Source organism: Apteryx mantelli, chromosome 4 (genome assembly GCF_036417845.1).
Source record: "Apteryx mantelli isolate bAptMan1 chromosome 4, bAptMan1.hap1, whole genome shotgun sequence".
NCBI classification, from domain to species: domain Eukaryota; kingdom Metazoa; phylum Chordata; class Aves; order Apterygiformes; family Apterygidae; genus Apteryx; species Apteryx mantelli.
Genome location: NC_089981.1, coordinates 52,749,572 through 52,769,160, shown reverse-complemented (window position 1 = coordinate 52,769,160; position 19,589 = coordinate 52,749,572). Strand labels below are relative to the sequence as shown.

At 36.0% G+C, this 19,589-nt stretch overlaps 1 protein-coding gene across 1 annotated transcript in view; it reads left to right on the top strand.

Annotated features, from left to right (window-relative positions):
* The window catches only part of PALS1 (protein associated with LIN7 1, MAGUK p55 family member), a 56,259-nt gene that overhangs the window by 18,145 nt on the left and 18,525 nt on the right, over positions 1-19,589 (top strand). The window contains exons 2-3 of the mRNA XM_067296610.1: positions 10,090-10,603; positions 17,843-18,051. Coding sequence (XP_067152711.1) covers positions 10,237-10,603; positions 17,843-18,051 — 576 coding nt within the window. The 5' untranslated portion in view covers positions 10,090-10,236. The remainder of the gene's footprint in view (positions 1-10,089; positions 10,604-17,842; positions 18,052-19,589) is intronic.

Genomic DNA, 19,589 nt, shown 5'->3' with positions numbered 1-19,589 from the left:
TTGCAGAAGTGAGTGTGTTTCCACCAGGGCTTTATCTCAATTTGCCTGATTGTTAAAATTAGGCCCAAGAGTCCATTTATATTTAATAAAAGAGAAAGAGAAACTTTTTATAAGGTCCTAAAGGCCTCAAATGTTAGCTTTTGTAAAGCTTTTGTGAAGCTTTCCCATGTATTTTTATTATGGAGTCTAGTAATGCAGATTATTTACAGAGCATGCTGTTTTCACATCTTACAATGGAATTTTGCTAATACTTTCTTTAAAAATATTCTTCTATAGGTTTTCCCCATGACCTGTGTTTCCGGTTACTAGGTGGTATAAGTTTGCTTGGTATTCTTGCCTTATAGCATGACCAAAAAAAGCATGTAACATAGTTTTCCTCTTCCTGTGTTAGAAGGGTTTTCTGTCTGCTTTCTCTAACGCTACAACTAGGCATAGTAACAGTACTGAAATGAGCATCGTAGACAAAACTAACATTCAGAGCATGGCTAGCATGCCTTGCTTAGGACATCTTGCATAAAAAAGCAAGTAATGTTAATTAGAAAAGAGGAAGCCTTAGGGGGTTGTGGTTGTGAAGTGAAAATCTTTCAGAGGAAAACTTCTGAAATTTATGCAGCAAGCTTGTGGTTTTACCCAGTGGTTCTGTCACTGTATCTCAGGTCAGTGTGGGAATGAAAAACTGTTGTGACCTCGCAGACCTAGAAGTCTAAAACAGTTTATATGATTTTCCTGTAAATAACTTGGGAAGATCATAGTAAAAGAGCTCAAATGAAATCTTGTTGTTCAGAGTTTGTGGCGCATGAGCGACCAAGCTCTGTAAGATCATCAGTCATACAGTTTTGTATTTGCTGTTCTACATTTCAGAATTTCAATGTTCTGAAGTCCTTGTTTTTGTTGTCAGGAAAAAAAAGTCAGTAGAAAATCTTATTTTTTATTTTCAGGTAATTGAGTAATATGGTGACAGGGCTAATCAGCATTAAAGACAATAATTTTTGAAAAATCACTGTACTGTCACCCATTCAGATAATATTGCCAAAAAAGTTGGAAAGACAGTCCTGAGAGGGCAGCCTTGTAACGGAGGATAGCACATGTGTCTATGTTATATAACAGAGATTGTGAGTGAGACCTTGCTTTTTATATTTGCAAAACCTGTAGCTCAGTCATGTAAAGTTGAAAGCCTTGGTCCCTATATCTTGCTTCTTTGAAGACTGCTGAACTAGATGGTTAACAGTTACGAATTTTTGAATGAAATCCCACAGGAAATGTTTATCTTTGCCTTTTTTTTAAATGATGTTTCAAAATGCATATGCCAGATTCACTAGGTACTAAGGAAGAAATTTTTCTTTCTCTGGAATATTGTATATATGACTGAAGAACAACCTACTATGGAGAATTAAACTAATGCCATTTGATATTTATTTGAATGTCAGATGAGATGTAAATTATGGAACCCTGTATCTTGAATTTAATTTAGAATTAGGTATAGTTTTGTTTCCATCTCCTCTCTGAAGTGAAAGTGGCATTTACATATCAGTACACATGAGTATTTACTTTTAATACTATGTTTTGCATAGTGAAGCGGTGCCAAGCATTGACATTAAAAATATGTTTAAAAAAATGGGGATTAAAGTGAGACTAGGGCACAGGAGTCCAGAACGGAATGTACACATTAAAAAAAAAAAAAAAAAAAACTTACCAGAGAGGTAAAATAGCAGCGGTACTTTTAATTTCACAGAGAATATGACCACTGTTTAAAACAAGAGCAGGCATGTTTACTTTTTAGACAATGAAATCTGAAGTCTTAACTGTCTGTGGACAGGTGATAAGAAATGACTGTCTTGTTATCGTACTTCTGGCTGTCCTCTGAGATCTGTTAGCTTGCCCTGGAATTCTAGGAATTTCTTTACTCTTCATTTGTTATGCTTTAAGGTTTTCTAAACATTTGGAGTAAATGTTAAATAAAGGTAGTTCTTCTTTCTTTCACTGTTCTGTCATCTTTCTATTGCAGCTGCTAGACATCTGTGTTGTCTGCTCTCATCTCTGAAATACATACAGGTTTCTTGTAGAGCAGGGTTTGATGGTGTTAAAGACATCATCAGAGCTGTGTATTCAAATGTATGCATAGTTGTAGCCTATTACTCTAAGCGACTGGAGGATGCTACAATCGTAAATATGTACTGTTTTGGGGTACTGTGGGTGTTGGGCTATTTAATGAGCTGTAACCTTGGTCATTTCCATGGGCTACTTTTTGAAATGGAATGTGTTTCTTTTTTATTTTTTCTCTAATTGGTGTAGAGACTGCCCTCTGCTGTATTGTTCAGCTAAATTAGCATTTAGCTCTTAAGTGCGAAGAGTTTTTGGTAAGTGATCAAAAGGGGTTAAACTAGATAAGAGCTTTATTGATGACACAGGACAGCAAAATATAAACAAAAGTCAAATAGTATTTTACTGAATTTGAAAATGATCTTGGCAAAAGTCCAAGTTTTCTGTCTAGCTGTATCTTGATGCCTACTTCTGGTATGGTTCAGTTGTCATTGCTGCTCCCCTATACATCTGTAGTCACCTCAGCTGAACATTTCTACCCCTCATGTCTCTTTATTTGGTGTAAAAATTACAAAGGCAACAATAATGATGTGTAAGTGCCATGGTATATTTAAAACAAAGGCAACTGTCACCATATAAACTAGGATGTTTACTATTAGTGTTGTCAACAATTGTTTTTTATCTCTGTCAAACTGGGAAGTATTTTAATTATCAGTATAACTGAGACAAAAGTATTTATACCACAGTGGAAAGTCAGATTCGTTAAGACTGAAGCTTCTTGTTCAGCGGTTTTGCTTGACCTATGCAATCACTTTTAACAGATTAGTATCTCAACAGCGAGCTCCTTTAATCAAAGATTGTTGCTAATAGCATGTGCAAGAAGTGGTTTTCACAGAGAATAATTGTGAATGCTGTATTATATCTTTTTTAAAAAAATCACCTGTTCAATTTCTTGAAGTTTGGATTGTGCTTATTTTAAGTGGCATTAATTTATTTAGACCGAGCATAGCTAAAATGTATTATTAAAAGTAATCTACTGTGGTGTATCCTATATATCTCTTAAACTCGTTTCACTCACCTGAGTCATTGAGGCTTTGAGTCTTTTCAAATGATTGACATAAAGAGAACAGATAGTTTATATACTCTTCTTTAGAGGTTTTATTGGCATCATTACTGCTACTTACTGTGCGGTTTTAGTCATCTGAGGACTGAACCCGATGCAGGCCCCCCCCCACCGCCAAGGTGGTTTTCGGCTCCTCGTTCCAGTAATCATCTCGATTTCTAACAGGGTTAGAAGGCTGGTTGCCACTGTCTCAAAATCTCGGGAGAAGCCGCCGAGGGAATTGAGGCGAGGCATCGCTAACGTATGATGTAAGTCCTTCAGCTCCGTGCGGGAACTCGGTGGGAGCTGACAAAGCCGTCGCTATGGGAACGGCCAGCCCCGCTGCCGGGAATGCCGCTGGAATGCTGGTCTGCTCCAAACGAGGAGCTCCAGCTGCCGCCCCAGGGGCCTCCCAGAAACCGGGGGATGAGCATCACCCCCCTGGGCCACAGGAGTGCCCCTCTCATTTTGCACACTTGGCAATGAGTAAGTGATATGAATAAGTTTTGATAGCGATAATAGTGAATGATAGTTGGAAATCTTGCATTTCTACTTTAAATTTTGAGGCACCAAAAATTGTTTATCCAAACTCCAGTGCCTGTCACACTAGATTAACTAAATTAAACCTGCTTCTTTTAAAAAATCTATCTAGTAGCCTGACTTGTGACTAAAAGTTACAACAATGGCTGAAATGAGGATAAAGTGTTGTATTAAACTGAAAATTTAAATAAAACTTAACCTTTGGATGTACCTCAGAAAGCAATTTGTGCTTCTGCAGTAAAACAGGTTAAAATCCACTCTTGTCTGTCAGGTGCACATACACAGTGAAGCTACTATATACACATACATAGATATAGCATATACCAAGAAACTACAAATGTGTCTTGCATATATTTCTACTGCAAAGGTACAGCTGCTGAAGAAAGTAATATATTGATCTGAGTTGTGCAGCTGTTGGGTGATATGATTTTTATAGTCTTATTGGTCCACGTTTTCCGCAGGCAATACTTTGTTCATATCTGTTCTCTAACCAGATTGCTGGCCAAGACAGACTGGCCAGTACTTGAGCTGTGACTCTTTTGATCGCTGTCACTGAATCAACAGATAAACAAGCCTAATAAAACTGAATGCATGTCTTAAATAGACCACAGTTCTTAAATGTCATACCAGTGTGGTACAAAAATGTGTTTACGATTTCCCAACCTTTGCAGGTCATGCAATTTGTTTATACAATTTATGAAACTAGAATCTATCCTACTGTCTGAAATTTCAGTTTCACCAATTTCTCTGCATTTTGATGTTGCCAGTTAACATTCTTATTTCTCTTGTACAAATGTAACTTAGAAAACACTAACAATGAAAATTACTTTCCTTTTGAGGGTTTAGGCCTTTTTGTTGTTCATCCACAGATCTTGCACATTTAAGTGAGAATGGAATGTTAAAACCTCTTGGCGAGTCTGAAAGCCCTTTGAAATACATGTTGAACTGAGTTGCTGTGCTTGACAGATTTTCTAATGAGCACTGGTCTGAAATGATTAGAAATAAGAGTCAGATGGGTATGAAAGGAAACATTTTCTTCCAATCCTAAGACTATGCTGATGGCATCTAATTAGAGGAAATCATATTGTAGACTTAAGGGGGGGGGGGAGAAAAAACAGAAGTCACTGTCTTGAATGTATTCCAAAGTTAAGGCAAAGAGATTTTTTTTTCCTACTGTAGAATTTTTGAAATTAAGAAGAATGGTATCAAGAAGTCGTAGGTCTTGTAACTTTTAACTACTTTTGAAAACATCAGGGTGTTCCAGGTTCTACCAATTGTTTCAGGTGTTTTTCTGTTATGCTCCCTATTGGATATCTGTGAAGTTGTTTCTCTTATAAACTCCAATCTTTAATTCTCATCAGCTGAAGGTTAATTTTATGCTGTGACGAATTGTTTGTATTGTTGAAGAAACAAATGATGCTTTGACAGATGATGCAGTGAAAGCTGGAATTTCTTTTTTCTTTTGGTGCACTGAGCTTCCGTTTATGGCATTACTAGGAACATATTACTTTATGATAGCTTGTGCTTATAGTATTGTTTTTTGATGACTTAAGTGTTGCTTGCTTAGAAGTCTGAAGCAGCAAATAAAAATACCAGAATACCCACCATTAGATGAGTCATTAATGATACATGGTAGAGATCTCTAGCATAGTTTTATGCTAGTATTTCATCAGTAATTTAGACATCAGGAAGCATCTAGTATGTGATTAATCAAATTATTTTAATTCACTTCAACAACCTAGTCTTTCTCTCCTAATTGTTTTTATTGAGTATTTTAATATACCATATCTGTAATAGTCTTAGTATCTGGCTCTCAGCTGATGATAGACTCCTTTGCATCCTGCCTCATGTTAAATATGTATTACTTATACTCATAATGTATTTACAGATGTAGGTTGGGCTTTCTTACTCTGAAGTGTGCCAAAATTAATGAAATTCAGTTGGATCTGAGCACTGAACTTCCTTGCAGTCATTCAGAATTTGCAGCTTTAATAAATTTTAAAAAGGAAACTATCAAGTCTAATCGTGCTTTTAGCACTGAAAGAATTTTGAATATCACCAAAATATACCACAAAAACTCAGCCTCAAGGAAATGTCACTTTTACTCTTTAGAAGTTGCCAAAACAAAACAAATTTAATTTTACTGTACAGACTTAGTTGTTGAAACAGTTAGGATTGCTGTGTGCAGCAGATACTATCCCTGGAAAGCAAGTGAAAACTTAAAACGCCTTACAGCACTTACCTTCTGTTTCTGTCCCTGTCAGTATGTGTTTTATATTAGCCTCTGTCTTGCACACCAAGATGACTGCATTTATGTATGTTTGTCCTTTTACAGATACAACTTTGGGGGGCTGTGCATTGTTCATTGTGTTCAGGACTTAGAGAGATGATGGCAGCCTGGCATTTTTAGGGGTCAGTATGAAGAATAATGCATAGCTTGTAAAGTACCGTATTTGTGGGAATGGTAAGGATAGTTAGCAAGACATTAGCTTCATTTTTTTCCTTTAATTCTGCTGTTTTGAGCTTGCATTGGAAGTATGGTTTTGTTTGCTGTTCATAACTGCTTCGCAATGAAGTTTTTGTATGATGCCCGATGATGATCGGAGTAGTTAAAATGCTCTGTCTCGATAGCTATACTTATGCTAGCAGTTTGTACAAACCCTCCTCTGTAGGGTAAGAACTTGAAAGTCTCTTTTTTGCAGATGACTTTTACCATTCACATGCGCTGTCCGGGACCATATTGGTCAGACTTGTGGTATGAAGTTGGGCAGAAGACAGTCATAAATCCAGCTTATTTGAAAAGATCCACTTGTTATGCGGCAGCACTGAGGTCCTGCTATTAGATATTGACAGTTCAAAGGGGGACATTCAAAGCCGCAATTTAGCCCTATTAAACCTTGAGCACCCAAACTCTGTGTAACACAGACTGTATAAAGAGCATAAAAGCTGCTAGTGTCGACTGAGTTTTAAAGTGAAAAAGAATTCTGTTAATTCTATATATTATTCTGTATGTTTTATATATGATACAGTAAAACTCAGTATTAATGAATGTTTGTAATTTGTCTCCCCCTTAGTATAAGATTGTAATGGAACAAAATAAGCTTTTCTCTGGCTTAAAAGTTGGCTTATCAGATCATCCATAGCTGGCAGAGAACAGATTTGTTACAACCTTGCTGCTGCTGCTGCTGTCTCAGAATTTTTAAAATTACAAAACAAACACCTTGAGAAATGAAAGCCAGCAAAACTGTTTCTGTAATTATTTATTGCAAGTCTCAGCCTCAAGCTGTTTTTTGGGTGTGGGGGTTTTTTTTGTTTTTTTTGGTTTTTTTTAAACACCACCTTGGTAACAAATAGCTCCACTACACCTTAATTTGAGAACCAGGTTAACATTTTACCAGTGTCAGATATCTTAAATTTTAAATTGCTTGGGGACAGTTATAGGGAAGAGCTCTAGAGTTAATCTGAAGGTTCTTCCTCATGTGCTTATTTGGTTTATTGGAATTGGACAGTAGCATTTTTCCCAAACTGATAGAGAATGAAGGTTTGCGATGTCTGAAGCAGACTTCAGAAAGCAGAAAGAGCAGTGGGCTTAGATTCAGAAGGGTTCAGCTATTATCACAAGTTCTTTGATTACTGGAAGTTATTCCAGCGTTCCAGACTTGCAACATCCCTGTGCTTTTATGGGTTATCAACTAGGTATAGTTGGGAGGAGGTGTTTGGAGATTGGTTTGGTTTTTCTGGTAACCTCAGATTCTAGACTGCCTGGTAGTGATCTTTCATATCATCTTTTGGGTATTCTGGGTACCATTATTTTGTCTGTACTGCTTATTGCTTGCCTCAAAGGCATCTCTTTTTCCGGGATATTGAAATCACTTTCTATTTAAAATGTTCATAAGACTCTCTGAATTTTGATGCCAGTTTCCTGAATATTGCTGTTAGTAAAGTGTGACTGCAGAAGAGCCCTAAGTTCACCTAGCTTTCAGTTTCTTACTTAACAGATCTAAATAATTTGGATCTTACTGGAATTGAGCAGCTGTTGTTACAGACCACTTAAATGTCCCAGTTACTCTGAAGAATTTGTATACTCTTTGCATCTTGCATGTCACTTATCCTGAAAATATAAGCAATAATATTAACAGTTACCTCAGATTATATTTTTGTTTCTGTGGTCTTCAGTGCTTATTCCCAGGCTAAAGGGATCTAAAAATTTCTCATTCTGTATAAAGATACACCCATTTTGTTATGTCCTTCTTCTAACTTAACCTCAAAACAAACTCTTTGCCTTAGATAGCTAATACTTTTACATTTGAGAGAGGAAATGTAACCAATTGCACTTTAAATGTTTTTGACCAGTTATTAAATAGTGGCCAGGAGCTTCATTTTTTGAAGTATAGATTCTTTCTCTTTACTGTGTGACATACTTAACTTACACGTTAATCTTAATAAGTAATACAATGGTATATTTAAAATCGCATTTTACTGTTTAGATATCCTTAGACAGTGTTTTTGACCTAGTGCTAAGTAAATGGACATTAAACTGTTTGGCCACCTCAGTTAAATCAGTGCTCTTTGCAGTCGTTTTACCAGTGAGACTTCCTTTTGTTTGGATTGGTAATTCTGCACAATGAAGTTGCCTTTGCAGAAGGAGCTCCTTTTCTGGGGATCATTTTGCTAAATTGTCGTCTGCCTTTCTCTGAATTTCAGAGACCCCTTTTTTTGATACGGTGCTTTCTATAAAACCCTTTCTGAATAACCTTGTTTTTTGTCTTTAGAGAACTTAGATACTTTCTTTAGAACGTTTTCTTTTTTAGTTAGGCAATAATTGACGGTTGTACAGGTCCCAGTCTGCTGTGCAGCTTTTGATGACTTTTTTTTGCTGCCTGCTTTTTGTTGTTTTGTGTTTTTTTTTCCTGCATGTGGGAGTATTGAGCACTGAAATCATTTTTGCATATCAGTGCTTTTGGAAAAACAATTGTGTATCATTTAAAGGGAGGGAAAAAAAGGAAGCTCTCACTACCATAGAAATGCTTAAATATTTACTTTGTGGAAGATCTCAGCAATAGCTGGTAGTAGTGACTAGACAGGAAACAAATGAAAAAAAACTGTTTTGGTGTTGTATGTATCTGTATGCTTCTCTTTATTACAATGAAAAACTGTATGTACTTAGAATTGCAGACTAGGAGGAACTTGTGTAGGAGTTCCTGTTGCTGCTCCTCTAATACTGTACTATTGATATTTAATTTTCAGTTTAATTACATCAGCAGCCTTCCCTTCCTCCTCCACATGCAAACATTCTGTTTAAGAAAGGAAAAATACTTTTTTTTTTTGTCTTGGTGCTTCCTGTGTTTCTGTAAAATACAACCATGAGATATAGTATTTCTTTTCAGTCAGTAACTGAAAGAAACATGCTAAAAAGGAGCTTTAAAATTAGTAAGTGTAGTTGTAATGCTGTAATTACCTTCCACAACTATTTATATTAATTTTATGTCCTTTTAAGTGTGCATATTGGAGATAACGTTGTGTCAATGGGTGTGTGTGATACAGAAAACTGAAAGAAAAAGGCAGTGTAGCATAGCACTTGTGTTATATTTGAGTGGTTGTACTTTTGGGGATATGTGAAACCATAATGGGAAGTAGAGTGGAATGTCACTGCTTGACTGTGGAAATTAATTATTGTTCATTCTCAGATATGTACACGTGTTCACACACACATGCACACACAAAGATTTTTAGCTTTCTATTTAATACTTTGTGCTTTAATGCTTATCTATAGAAAGTATTAAGAGTAGCTGCTAACCAGAACTCTCCAACCCGAGTGCCAGGACTTTATCCCTACTTTAGATTTGTTTCAGTGCTGTTCCAAACTGCTGCTTTTTGAAGAGCTGTACCCTAGATCTGACTGCTCTTAAACCTGGGAAGCAATGTTTACATCAAAATGCCTCAACGTACAAACAATAAATGCAGATATTTGTACTTAAGTGTAACTTTGTCAAACTTCTTATGAATACGTTGTTTATAACAAGTTATTAACATTTAGTGTTTGTAGGATCATAGGCATAGTTTGTGTTGGAATTTTAAGAATGAAAGGACAAATTAAAACTGGGGACTTTCAGAAAACTGCTGATTTGCAATTGTTTAAGTGCAAAATCTCTACTGGTTTGACTTGGAAATACAAGAAATTTTAGCATTAGTTTTAACGGTACTCTTTTCTAACACTGGCACAAGAAGTTTACTGAAATGTGTTGATCAGATCTGTGTAGGTATTATAGCTCTTAGTAGGGGAAGAAGCTCTATGTAAATGTGGAAAAAAAGTCCCAGTGTTCTTATACCTGCAGACCTGAAGAACTCTTAGGTGTTTTCTTCTTGATGCAGTTATGTAGTAAATTCTTTTGCATATCTTTCACTAGGTTTTCTTCCTGGATGTTTCTTCAACTGTCTTGTGATGGAGGGGAAATATTTTTGAAGTTATAATGGATTTTATACCACATCATAACAAAAACTGGCCTTATAGCAGCATTTGTGTTTGAAGAGAATAGGCATAATTACAAATAATCATGACAACTTCTCATATGAATGGGCACATCACAGAAGATTCTGACAGTGAAGCAAAAAATGTGGATCTTGCATGTCCTGAGGAACCTCAAAAGCACAGAGAAATGGCTGTTGATTGCCCTGGGGATTTGGGCTCCAGGATGATGCCCATGCGGCGGAGTGCTCAACTCGAGCGAATTCGTCAGCAGCAGGAGGACATGAGACGCAGACGGGAAGAAGAGGGAAGGAAACAAGAACTGGACCTTACTGCTTCAATGAGGCTTAAGAAACTGGCACAAATCCCTCCTAAAACTGGAATAGATAATCCAATATTTGACACAGAAGAAGGAATTATTTTGGAGAGTCCTCATTGTACTGTGAAGACACTAGGTAGGTAAAATACAATGAACATGTTAATAGAGAAAATACTTAGATGATTGCTATGGTTATTTTAGGCCACTGAAAACCATTTTAGCTAATTCTATTCAGATTTGAAATCTTCTGGTCCTTTGGATTTGGTTTCTTTCATTTAGCATCAGGCAGTGTGCTTCAGCAAATGGCTTTTTAATAACTGATCCATTTGGGAGTCAGAGAGACAACCTGTAGAACACTAATAAATTCATTGGATGTCTCCATCCTCTTAGGGTGGGGAAAACTATGCAAGTACAACCTATTTCTATTATGTGTGATGAAGCACATACCAGAATAAGTAATGAATAAACACTTACTCTCCTTTAAATTCAAGATGTTAGAGTTTAATACTTTAAGTGAAGCATGCTATTGGTTTCTTCTCATCTTGGTTGTCTTGAATTATCAAATATTGCCTAATGGAATTTGCCTTTTCTCTTAAAGTATTGGCATTGACAGTGAAGATCTACTTATCTTGACTCTTACTTATATATACAAAATACTTAACGAGGAGCTAAAGACATTGATGAAAATGTTTGAAATAAGTTAGTAATTTTTAAAGAAATAGATTCTGAAGTCCTTCATTTTGTAACTGTCATTCCTTTTACTAAATTTCAGTAGAAAAACTTTCTAATCCTTCTTCTTCAAGCAGAAGTGTTTATCTAAAATGCAATGTGGCATTGGAGTGAAAATGAGGCACTGGGAATTTGAGTCTAGTTCATTTTTTTAAATCTGTACCTGTTTTAAGAGCTACACTGCTTTAAAAGGTGCCTTTTTTTTTTCTTTTAAGGGCAGAGATCATGCTTAAAATCCTTGTTGTGTTCTTTCCTGCTGGCTGGTATTAGAGAACACAGAATGAAAAATAGCTATCAAATTGCTCCCCCCCCCCCGCCCCAATCTCTAGTATTTGTGTGGCTCAGCAACTTTTCTGCTAAATGTACAGCTCTCTTCCCTAACCTCTGGTAATCCTTATGTTATACAGATCCCTCTTTAGGAAAACTCAGGTTGGGAGGGACAGCAGGAGGTCACCTAGTCCAACCTCTTGCTCAAAGCAAGGTCAGTTATGAACAAGGCAGGTGTACCTCATTTTAGTGCAAGGCTTGTCAACTTTTGTCCAAGTGAATCTCTTCATAATGGATAACTTCTGTACTTAATTTTATGAAGAGTTAGATAATGAGTAGGAAAAGGGTGCAGGAATTTGTGAAATTCTCTTTATAGAACACAAAGCAGAAGATGCAAAGATTGATACCAGACAGTAGAAGTTAGTTCTGCTGGAACTTGCTAAGGCATGATGGCTAAAAGCTCTGAAGACTTGCTAAGTAAGGAATTGGAAGTTGGAACTGTAGAAGGGAGGAAAGCAAACACTTGGAGTTAGAAAGATGAGACTAGGTTTCATGCCAGAGATGCTGAGAACCAAGGGGGAGGGCTGGGTGGAAACCCAAAGGCAAGGAAGTTAGGCATGGAAGCTGATCGGAAAGAAATAAATGGGAGTGAGGAGTTGGGGGCTGGCAAGCTTGAGAACTAGTAAGGAGCAGGGGCAGACCGAAGCTGTTTGAACAGGGAAGACCCCAGTGGGAACTGCGGTGAGGAGGAGAGGTGATTTTAAAAAATCTATCAGTATGGGAAAGAAACAGGAACAGGCTATGGGGGAAGCTGACAGTTTGTCAGAGAAAGCAGAAGGCTCTTGTGAAAAGTTGGAAGGAGAAAACCAAGTCTGGCTGAGCAAGAAGAGTTGGGGGAGGGAGAAATTGGTGTGAATGGAAACTGCAATTGAATAAGGATATTTGTAGGAGGAAAAGCACAAAACACTAGAGACAAGAATATAGTGGTGTATGTGGAAAGAGATGAACTGGGAAAGAGCAGTGGGGAGAATGTGTTAGAAGATGCATCTTAGGGGGAAAATGAGTAGCTGGTTGTGTCCACTAGGACAAACTTCTTATTTTTGTAATCAGAAGCTTGAGTCTTGTCATTCTTTTGCTGTCAGCACACATCTGTAAAAACACAGTAGTAAACTGCATGTTTAACCTAAAGGTGTTCACCTCAGTGTTCAAATATCATGAAAAGGAGAAAACTAATAATGTCTCTGTCTCTACTCTGAAGTGCAGTAAATAGACCTAAATGTATACACATAGATCTGAACAAAGTATTGACTAGCTGCTAATTGAATACAGTCAATCCTTTAAGCTAAAGAAACCAGAAGCTTTAGGAGATTTAGTAATACAATTTAGTCTAAATCATAATATATCTATATATGCACTAGGAGCTGAATTAGGGCTTCACTGCAGTCTATTTCAATCTAAAAAGTCATGACATGGTGTTGTGAGAGACATAAGAAGCCAGTAGTGTTTGACAGGGAAATAACACTAGTACTGTAACAATTTGGATAAAGGCAGACTAAATTTAAGAATAGAGGACAAAAATTTATATGTTAGCACTCCTGTGAGGAGTGGGGCTTTTGCTTAATACTCAAGCTTGTTGTTGAGTTGTTGCAAACTTTAAAACAAAATAAAAAGTTCCAGATTAAATGCTGTAATCTTTTAAACTATTTAGTTCATAAAGAATCGCTGTTCAGCCTTTAGTGCTATCAAAGGCTGAGACGTAATTTTATTTTAAATTTAACAAAATGCTTCTACAGGAGCTTGGCCTCTTCTAAATGTTTTCTCCACTGCTATGCATGTCTCTTTTCAACTTTCTGGATTAATCATTCCAATATCTGGCACTTCCAAATCTAAAAAGAAGAATATTTTATTCTGAAAGTTGTCTTGTTCCTGTTTAGTACTGGGGCTAGTGAGGTTAGTTTATGAATATATATACTCAGAAAATAATGCAATAAAATAGAGGATTTGAGTGCATTCTAATACACTGACTTTTTTTAATGGAAAGCATGTTAAATACCTGAATTGGAGAGGCCAGAATTTTGAGAATTTGTGTATACAACTTCTTGGTTTCTAAGAGATTTGCAAGTTCATGACTTTGTCCAAAAATAGTAACTGTTAGTAGGTGAAGTGTTTCACTCTTTCTCTCTTTGGTTATACTGAATTTCTGAACTGTATTACTCCTGACTCTTTCCACTTTTACTGTCAGAGAAAGTGATTACTCACTTTCACAAATCTCTAAACTTTGTTATGAAAACCCTAAATAATCCTTGAAAAGTGTTAGTGAATTGTAGTTAATATGTAGAAGATGTTAAACTATCATTATTAAGTGATGTTAAAAAAATTTTAGTTTTGCTTTTTTATTAATTCCTAAAGAGTTTCTGATAAAAGTATGGGTTAAAATAAGAATATTGACCTGATGATCTTTATTTTTAGTTTTGAAATAACTCTCTTTCATAGGTGCTGATGTCTGCTTTGGCAGGTAATTGCCAAGCCTTTAATCTTTTCAGCTTAAAACAGAAACAGGCTAGATTAAACAAATTGGATTTTATTTATAAAAATAAATTAGGACACTTAATTAAAACATTTAAATGGTATGTTTATTATCAAAACAGAACATCTTTTAAAGAGCTGACCTAATGGAAATAATTTTCAGAACACCTGGAACATGTGAATTTAAGTTGCTTTTTCACATCAGTAGACTTTTCTATAGATGCAGAAAATATTTTGTTCTTTTCAGTTTATTCAGCTAATTTAGTTAAATGAGTAACTGACATTTCAAGTAAATGAACCTTTTGTTTGTGGCTACAATGAAAACTTTACTTTCTTGGGGGGGGGGGAATCCTGCCTATGTTTTGTATTTACACTTTGGTCAAAACTTATTTATAAATAAGTTCTATAAATAATTATAAATAAAACTTTTCTGCTTTAATAAAGAACTTATTTATAAAAGTTTAGCCCTGTGAGTCAAGCAGCATATGGAGAATTAGAGTGCTAGTACTAGCATGTAGAGTACGCTGAAAAGGTCCACAAAGAACTTGGAATTAATATATTGATGGTGACGTATAATGAAGCCAGTTGTACCTTATTCACTGTTCATAACTTTTTTTGTTTGAAGTGATAAAAAGCAGCTACTTCCTTTTCTCCTCTGCTAATCTGGCATGTTAAACTGTGACTGTGTCCTCCCCTGCAGTGGCGTGTTTTTCCCCTGTCAGTCTCTTGATTAATACATATATTACAGTGCTCAGTCGTGTCCCATGCCATTTCGTAGCCTAATGGAAAAAAAGCTGCAACATTTCTTGTAAAAGAAGACTTTTTAAAACAAAATAGTCGATGGCTGATTGATCAGGGATATAAAGTGGACTACGTCTGCAAAAGAGCCCTCACTTTGTCTGTGAGTAGATGCAGATGTTAAGTCATTTACTGAACTCTCTCCCCCCCCCCCCCCCTTCAAGACAGCCCTTTCAATAGGAAGTACCTATCTTTTGTTACCTGGTGTTTATTTAAAAAAAAACTAAATGTACCTAACTCTAATTTAATCTGATTTAGAATTCAGAAATACAAACCCGAGAGAGTTAGGCATCAGTAAAGTCAGATTTGTATATGTATACTTTTTTTTTTTTATTGAACAAGTGGCTTTGGAAATGAATCTCTGCCTTTGTGAGAATATTTAATTTCACTCCATCCAAGTGTTATTTCTCTCTTACAACCTTGATTGAGGAGAGGGTGTTTGTTTGCTGTTCCTTTGTCTGTGTGCGCTCATCAGTTTGCATAGGGTTTTGCATTCAGCACAGGGGAAGATTTATTGTAGAGGGGAATTAGATGGGGAGGAGAGTTCTGTGGTGGGTTTGTAGGAAAAGGCGAGAAAGAAAGAAATGGAAGCAGCAAAGTGCTAAAGAGATAATATGTAGAGGCATCTAGGAAGTTTACCTCTTTTCATTATAGATATCCATCCTTCTGTGTCCATATATATTTTTATCTTATGTGGAATATGTATTAGAAAGAAATCTGTGTTTACATATATATACATATATGTATGTATTTCAATTATTAGATATATGGTTGGGAGAAAATTGAGAAATAAATCTAAAAAAAAACATTTCTACATAGCGAGTGGTAGAAGAAGTTAGTTTCTCCTCTAATATTTCACTGTTCTTTGAAACTGGAACAAACAGTAATAAATACCAGAATTTGGTTTTGTTTTTTATCTGGACAGGTATTTGTGGAAATTTTATGCACAGTAGCCTCTGACTTTTATCCACTATGGTGTGTGGGTTTTTGTGGGTTTTTTTTTTGTTTTTTTGTTTTGGGGTTGTTTTTTGTTGTTGCTGTTTTTGGTTTTTTGTTTTTATGCTTGAAAATAGTACATATCCTCACTCTTAGGAGAACCAGTTTCTGAGATGCTTTGGTAATCTGCGTACCCCACTATGTAAGAAATTTGTCAGTTGAGAACATCCTATTTAGCAGATATTTTTGTAGACTGTTCTTTACTCTTCTATCCAAATTTCATTTGCCACTGTGTGATGGCAAGTACATTTTGTTTACTGTTTTCCAGTGGGGCACTGAGCTTAATTTCCATGTTCTGAGCTGTACTGGATTTCCCTTATGGAATATCACGCACAGCCTGTGTCCGAGTTTTCAGTGCAGCTTTTGCACTGCCTTTTTCCTTGGTGGCAACAGGGAGGAGCCTCTGCCTGGTGGTGGGGTGGATGCTTTCAGCTATGCGTGGAATGGTTTGGGGTGGGGTTTTTTAATTGTCCTGCAGACAGTAAAATGCAACAATAGTAGCTATACTGTATTGTTGCTCTGTTTCCTTTTATTATGCAGAAGACTGACTTGCTAACTCAAAAGGAAAGCATTTATTTAAATATGCTTTGTCTGAAATTTAAAATATTAAACTTCATTGGAGTGCATTATTAGGCTTGTGCCCCTGAATCTGCCATCCTAATCTTATGCTCAACAGGCTTGAGTCCAGCCTTGGGTTAAAGTTCAGGTTAAAAATGGGTAAATGAAACTCCTTGACAAAATGTGTCTATGTTAGAGATCCAAAGCTATTGTGATTTAACTCGGCTGACATCTTGATGGCATTCCGATTTTATGTAATGTTATTTAATTAGCTTATGATGGAACGGTGAAGATGGCTGCTGAAATTGAGAAATGATTCTCACAGCTGATATTTGATACCAGTAAGTGAGACTGACCTCAAAATCAACTGAAAGTTTTAAAATTTGGGATTATTTTCTTTATTTGTTCTAAAAGATTACCAGGATTCAGAATTCTAGCTGGCTTGAACCTACTGAAAGAAGATTGCTGAAAAGCCTATTGTGGCTGAACAGTTCTGTTGAGAAAGTTTGATTTTTGGATGATATGTGAGAATACATACATTATTCAGGTTCAAAGTATCAACTAGTTTTGTTTGGTCTGCTTGGGGATTTTTTAACTTCTGTTTATACAGATGTATAGGCATGCTTCATATTCCTTGTTTTAGATAGTTTCTCAAATTTTTAATATTGAAAAGTGACATACTTTGCAGAAATTCCAGTTGGTTTTAAAACTAAATTAGCTGACAATCTTTAAAAAGCACTCCTAAAGCATTAAATTAGCTTTTGAAGTTTCAGAATGTAGTGTATGTGTAGTAGTCTATGAAAATGTAGAAACGAGTTATTAATATTTTAGTATTTTATGGTCCAAGTAGAACTGCAGTAAGTGAAAGATATGGACTTTCTTCTGATACAAAGGACTTTCAGAACTCTGATCATAGAGATCTTTTCTTTCATCTTTATCCTTTTTATTTTAATGTGATAAGATTGCTCATAATTTTACATTTAGAAATTGAGTGTAGTTTACTTATCAAACACTCGTTCTACAGGTAAGCTATATATAGTTAATACATACTTAGAAGACAAATGGACATGGGAAGGTGTATTTGAAATAGACTCCTAGTGAATATACAGTGCATCAAGAATAGTTTATCAAAGTAGTTATTTTCATATCGCAAAATTAGGCCCTCTTTCACAGTTAGTTATACATGAGCTGCGATTATTGAATCTTTTACATATCAGTGTTTTCCTTCAGAGAAGGACAACTGTTGCTGTGATAGAACACTTAAATTTAAGTGTTCTATCAGCTCTTTATTCTGCTTACACTGACTTGTGGTCCTTGTTTTGATTCTGATCTGTTCTACTAATAAAATTCAGGGCGAACAATAGATAACTAATGAATCTGCATGCATCATTGCTGATCTGAAAACTGAACAGGGAAAAAAATTGGCATAAATATTAATATAAACATTATGTAATTATTAGCCTTTGTTAACTTGTACCTTATTTTGTTATTTTCTACCTAGAAGTGGAAGAACTGTTAACTTCTGTTAAGCATATCCAGCACATTTTGGTAGACCCTCAGAGCCAAGAGGATATCGCTCTCATTTTACAACTTGTTCAAAATACTGATTTTCAGAATGCATTTAAGATACACAATGCTGTTACCGTGCACATGAACAAAGCCAGCCCTCCATATCCTCTTATCTCCAATGCACAAGAACTAGCACAAGAGGTATGTACAGTATGCATCTCTGTGATATATTTGAAAGCTATAATCATAGCTGTTATTGAAATATTTACTTGTTGAGCTTGTGTGAATTACTGAATGTTGCATATAAAATAGATTATACTAGTCACTGATTGCTATATCTGTTTTTTTCCAGATTTCCAAATAATAACCAGAAAAATATTTTGGGCGTAAGAATTTCCTTTACAGTGTAGGTAGATATGTAATATGTAAAAGGTACTGTGTTTATATACAGGAAGGAAGAGCAATTAGTTACTCATAACTCTTTAGCGCCAGTATTCTTTATTTCAAGCGTTCAGCAATTGAATTGCAATTCACTGTTGACATTCCTCTGAGTGAGCCATGGTTCCTAAATTGGAAGGCATCTCTGAAAATACAACTGTACTGGAAACAAGCATTTTGCTTTAAAGTGAGCACTAGATCACTTAGAACTTAATTTCAATATTTTGATCACTGTTGTGATGGTCAAATTAGATTTGATTTTGAGGTCTGACAGATGACTGCTCTTTCATAAGACCTGGCATGTCTTTTAGAAATTACTAAAGTATACTTCTAGAGTTTTACTTGAGACTTTAACTTGAATCTTTTTAGTGAGATTTTAACTGAAAATTTTTCAAAAAGTTAACTATCTTCATTGAGACTTACTCACTTGAATATGGCTGAACAGTACCTGTAGCTTTATAAGCAGGAGTAGCGGTTTACAGAAAACCCATCAGATATGAGTTGCTGTGAACAGTATGAGTTCTCATGCGCGGCTAGGTGTGGCTGGACCCTCTGATGGTTTGCTCAGTAATTTTATCTTCCACACTCTATGGCCTAAGGCATGTATATATTGCAGTAAACTGAGGCTACAGCTCAATACACATACATGTTCGTTAACTTTAGCTAGCTTGAATACCAGTATCACCCTGAGTATAAGGACACAGTGTTTAGCAAAACCAGACCCAGAGGCTGGGTAAATGCTCCAGCAATTAGCACCCAGTGAACCAGACGTAACTACTCAGAACTGGCTCAGATCAGAGTATCTAAGCCAGTATATAGCCATTCTTCGACTGCAATAAGACATATCACTCCAATTTCAGCATGGTGGCAAGCTGATTTTCTTTTCATTATCTGGCTTTTTTTCTGCCTGATTAGAAGCAATTTTTTTTCCAACATCTCTTCCCACTCTTGTTTCCTTCCTGTAGACTTTAACCTTGTGAGTGAAGGAAAACAAGTTCATAGCAAGCCTGGAGGTTTTCTGCAGAAGAAATTACTGATTCTTGAGGGACATTATTTAAATATTGTCTAAAGGCACAGTGTGCTGATTAAACTGCAGCTCAAGATTTTCCTGTTTAGATTTGTCAGTAAGACTGGGCCAAAACCAGGTGAAAGTACTTTACTTTTGAGCTTGTCTCTGGATGACCTTGCCTCTGGCTTAGCATCTTATAGTTTACTACAGGCTGACAAGTAAGTGGACTTCTTCAGTGTCTGTGTGCCTGAATGGAAGGGACCTTTTTGATTAACTTCTGTTTTGAAACTGC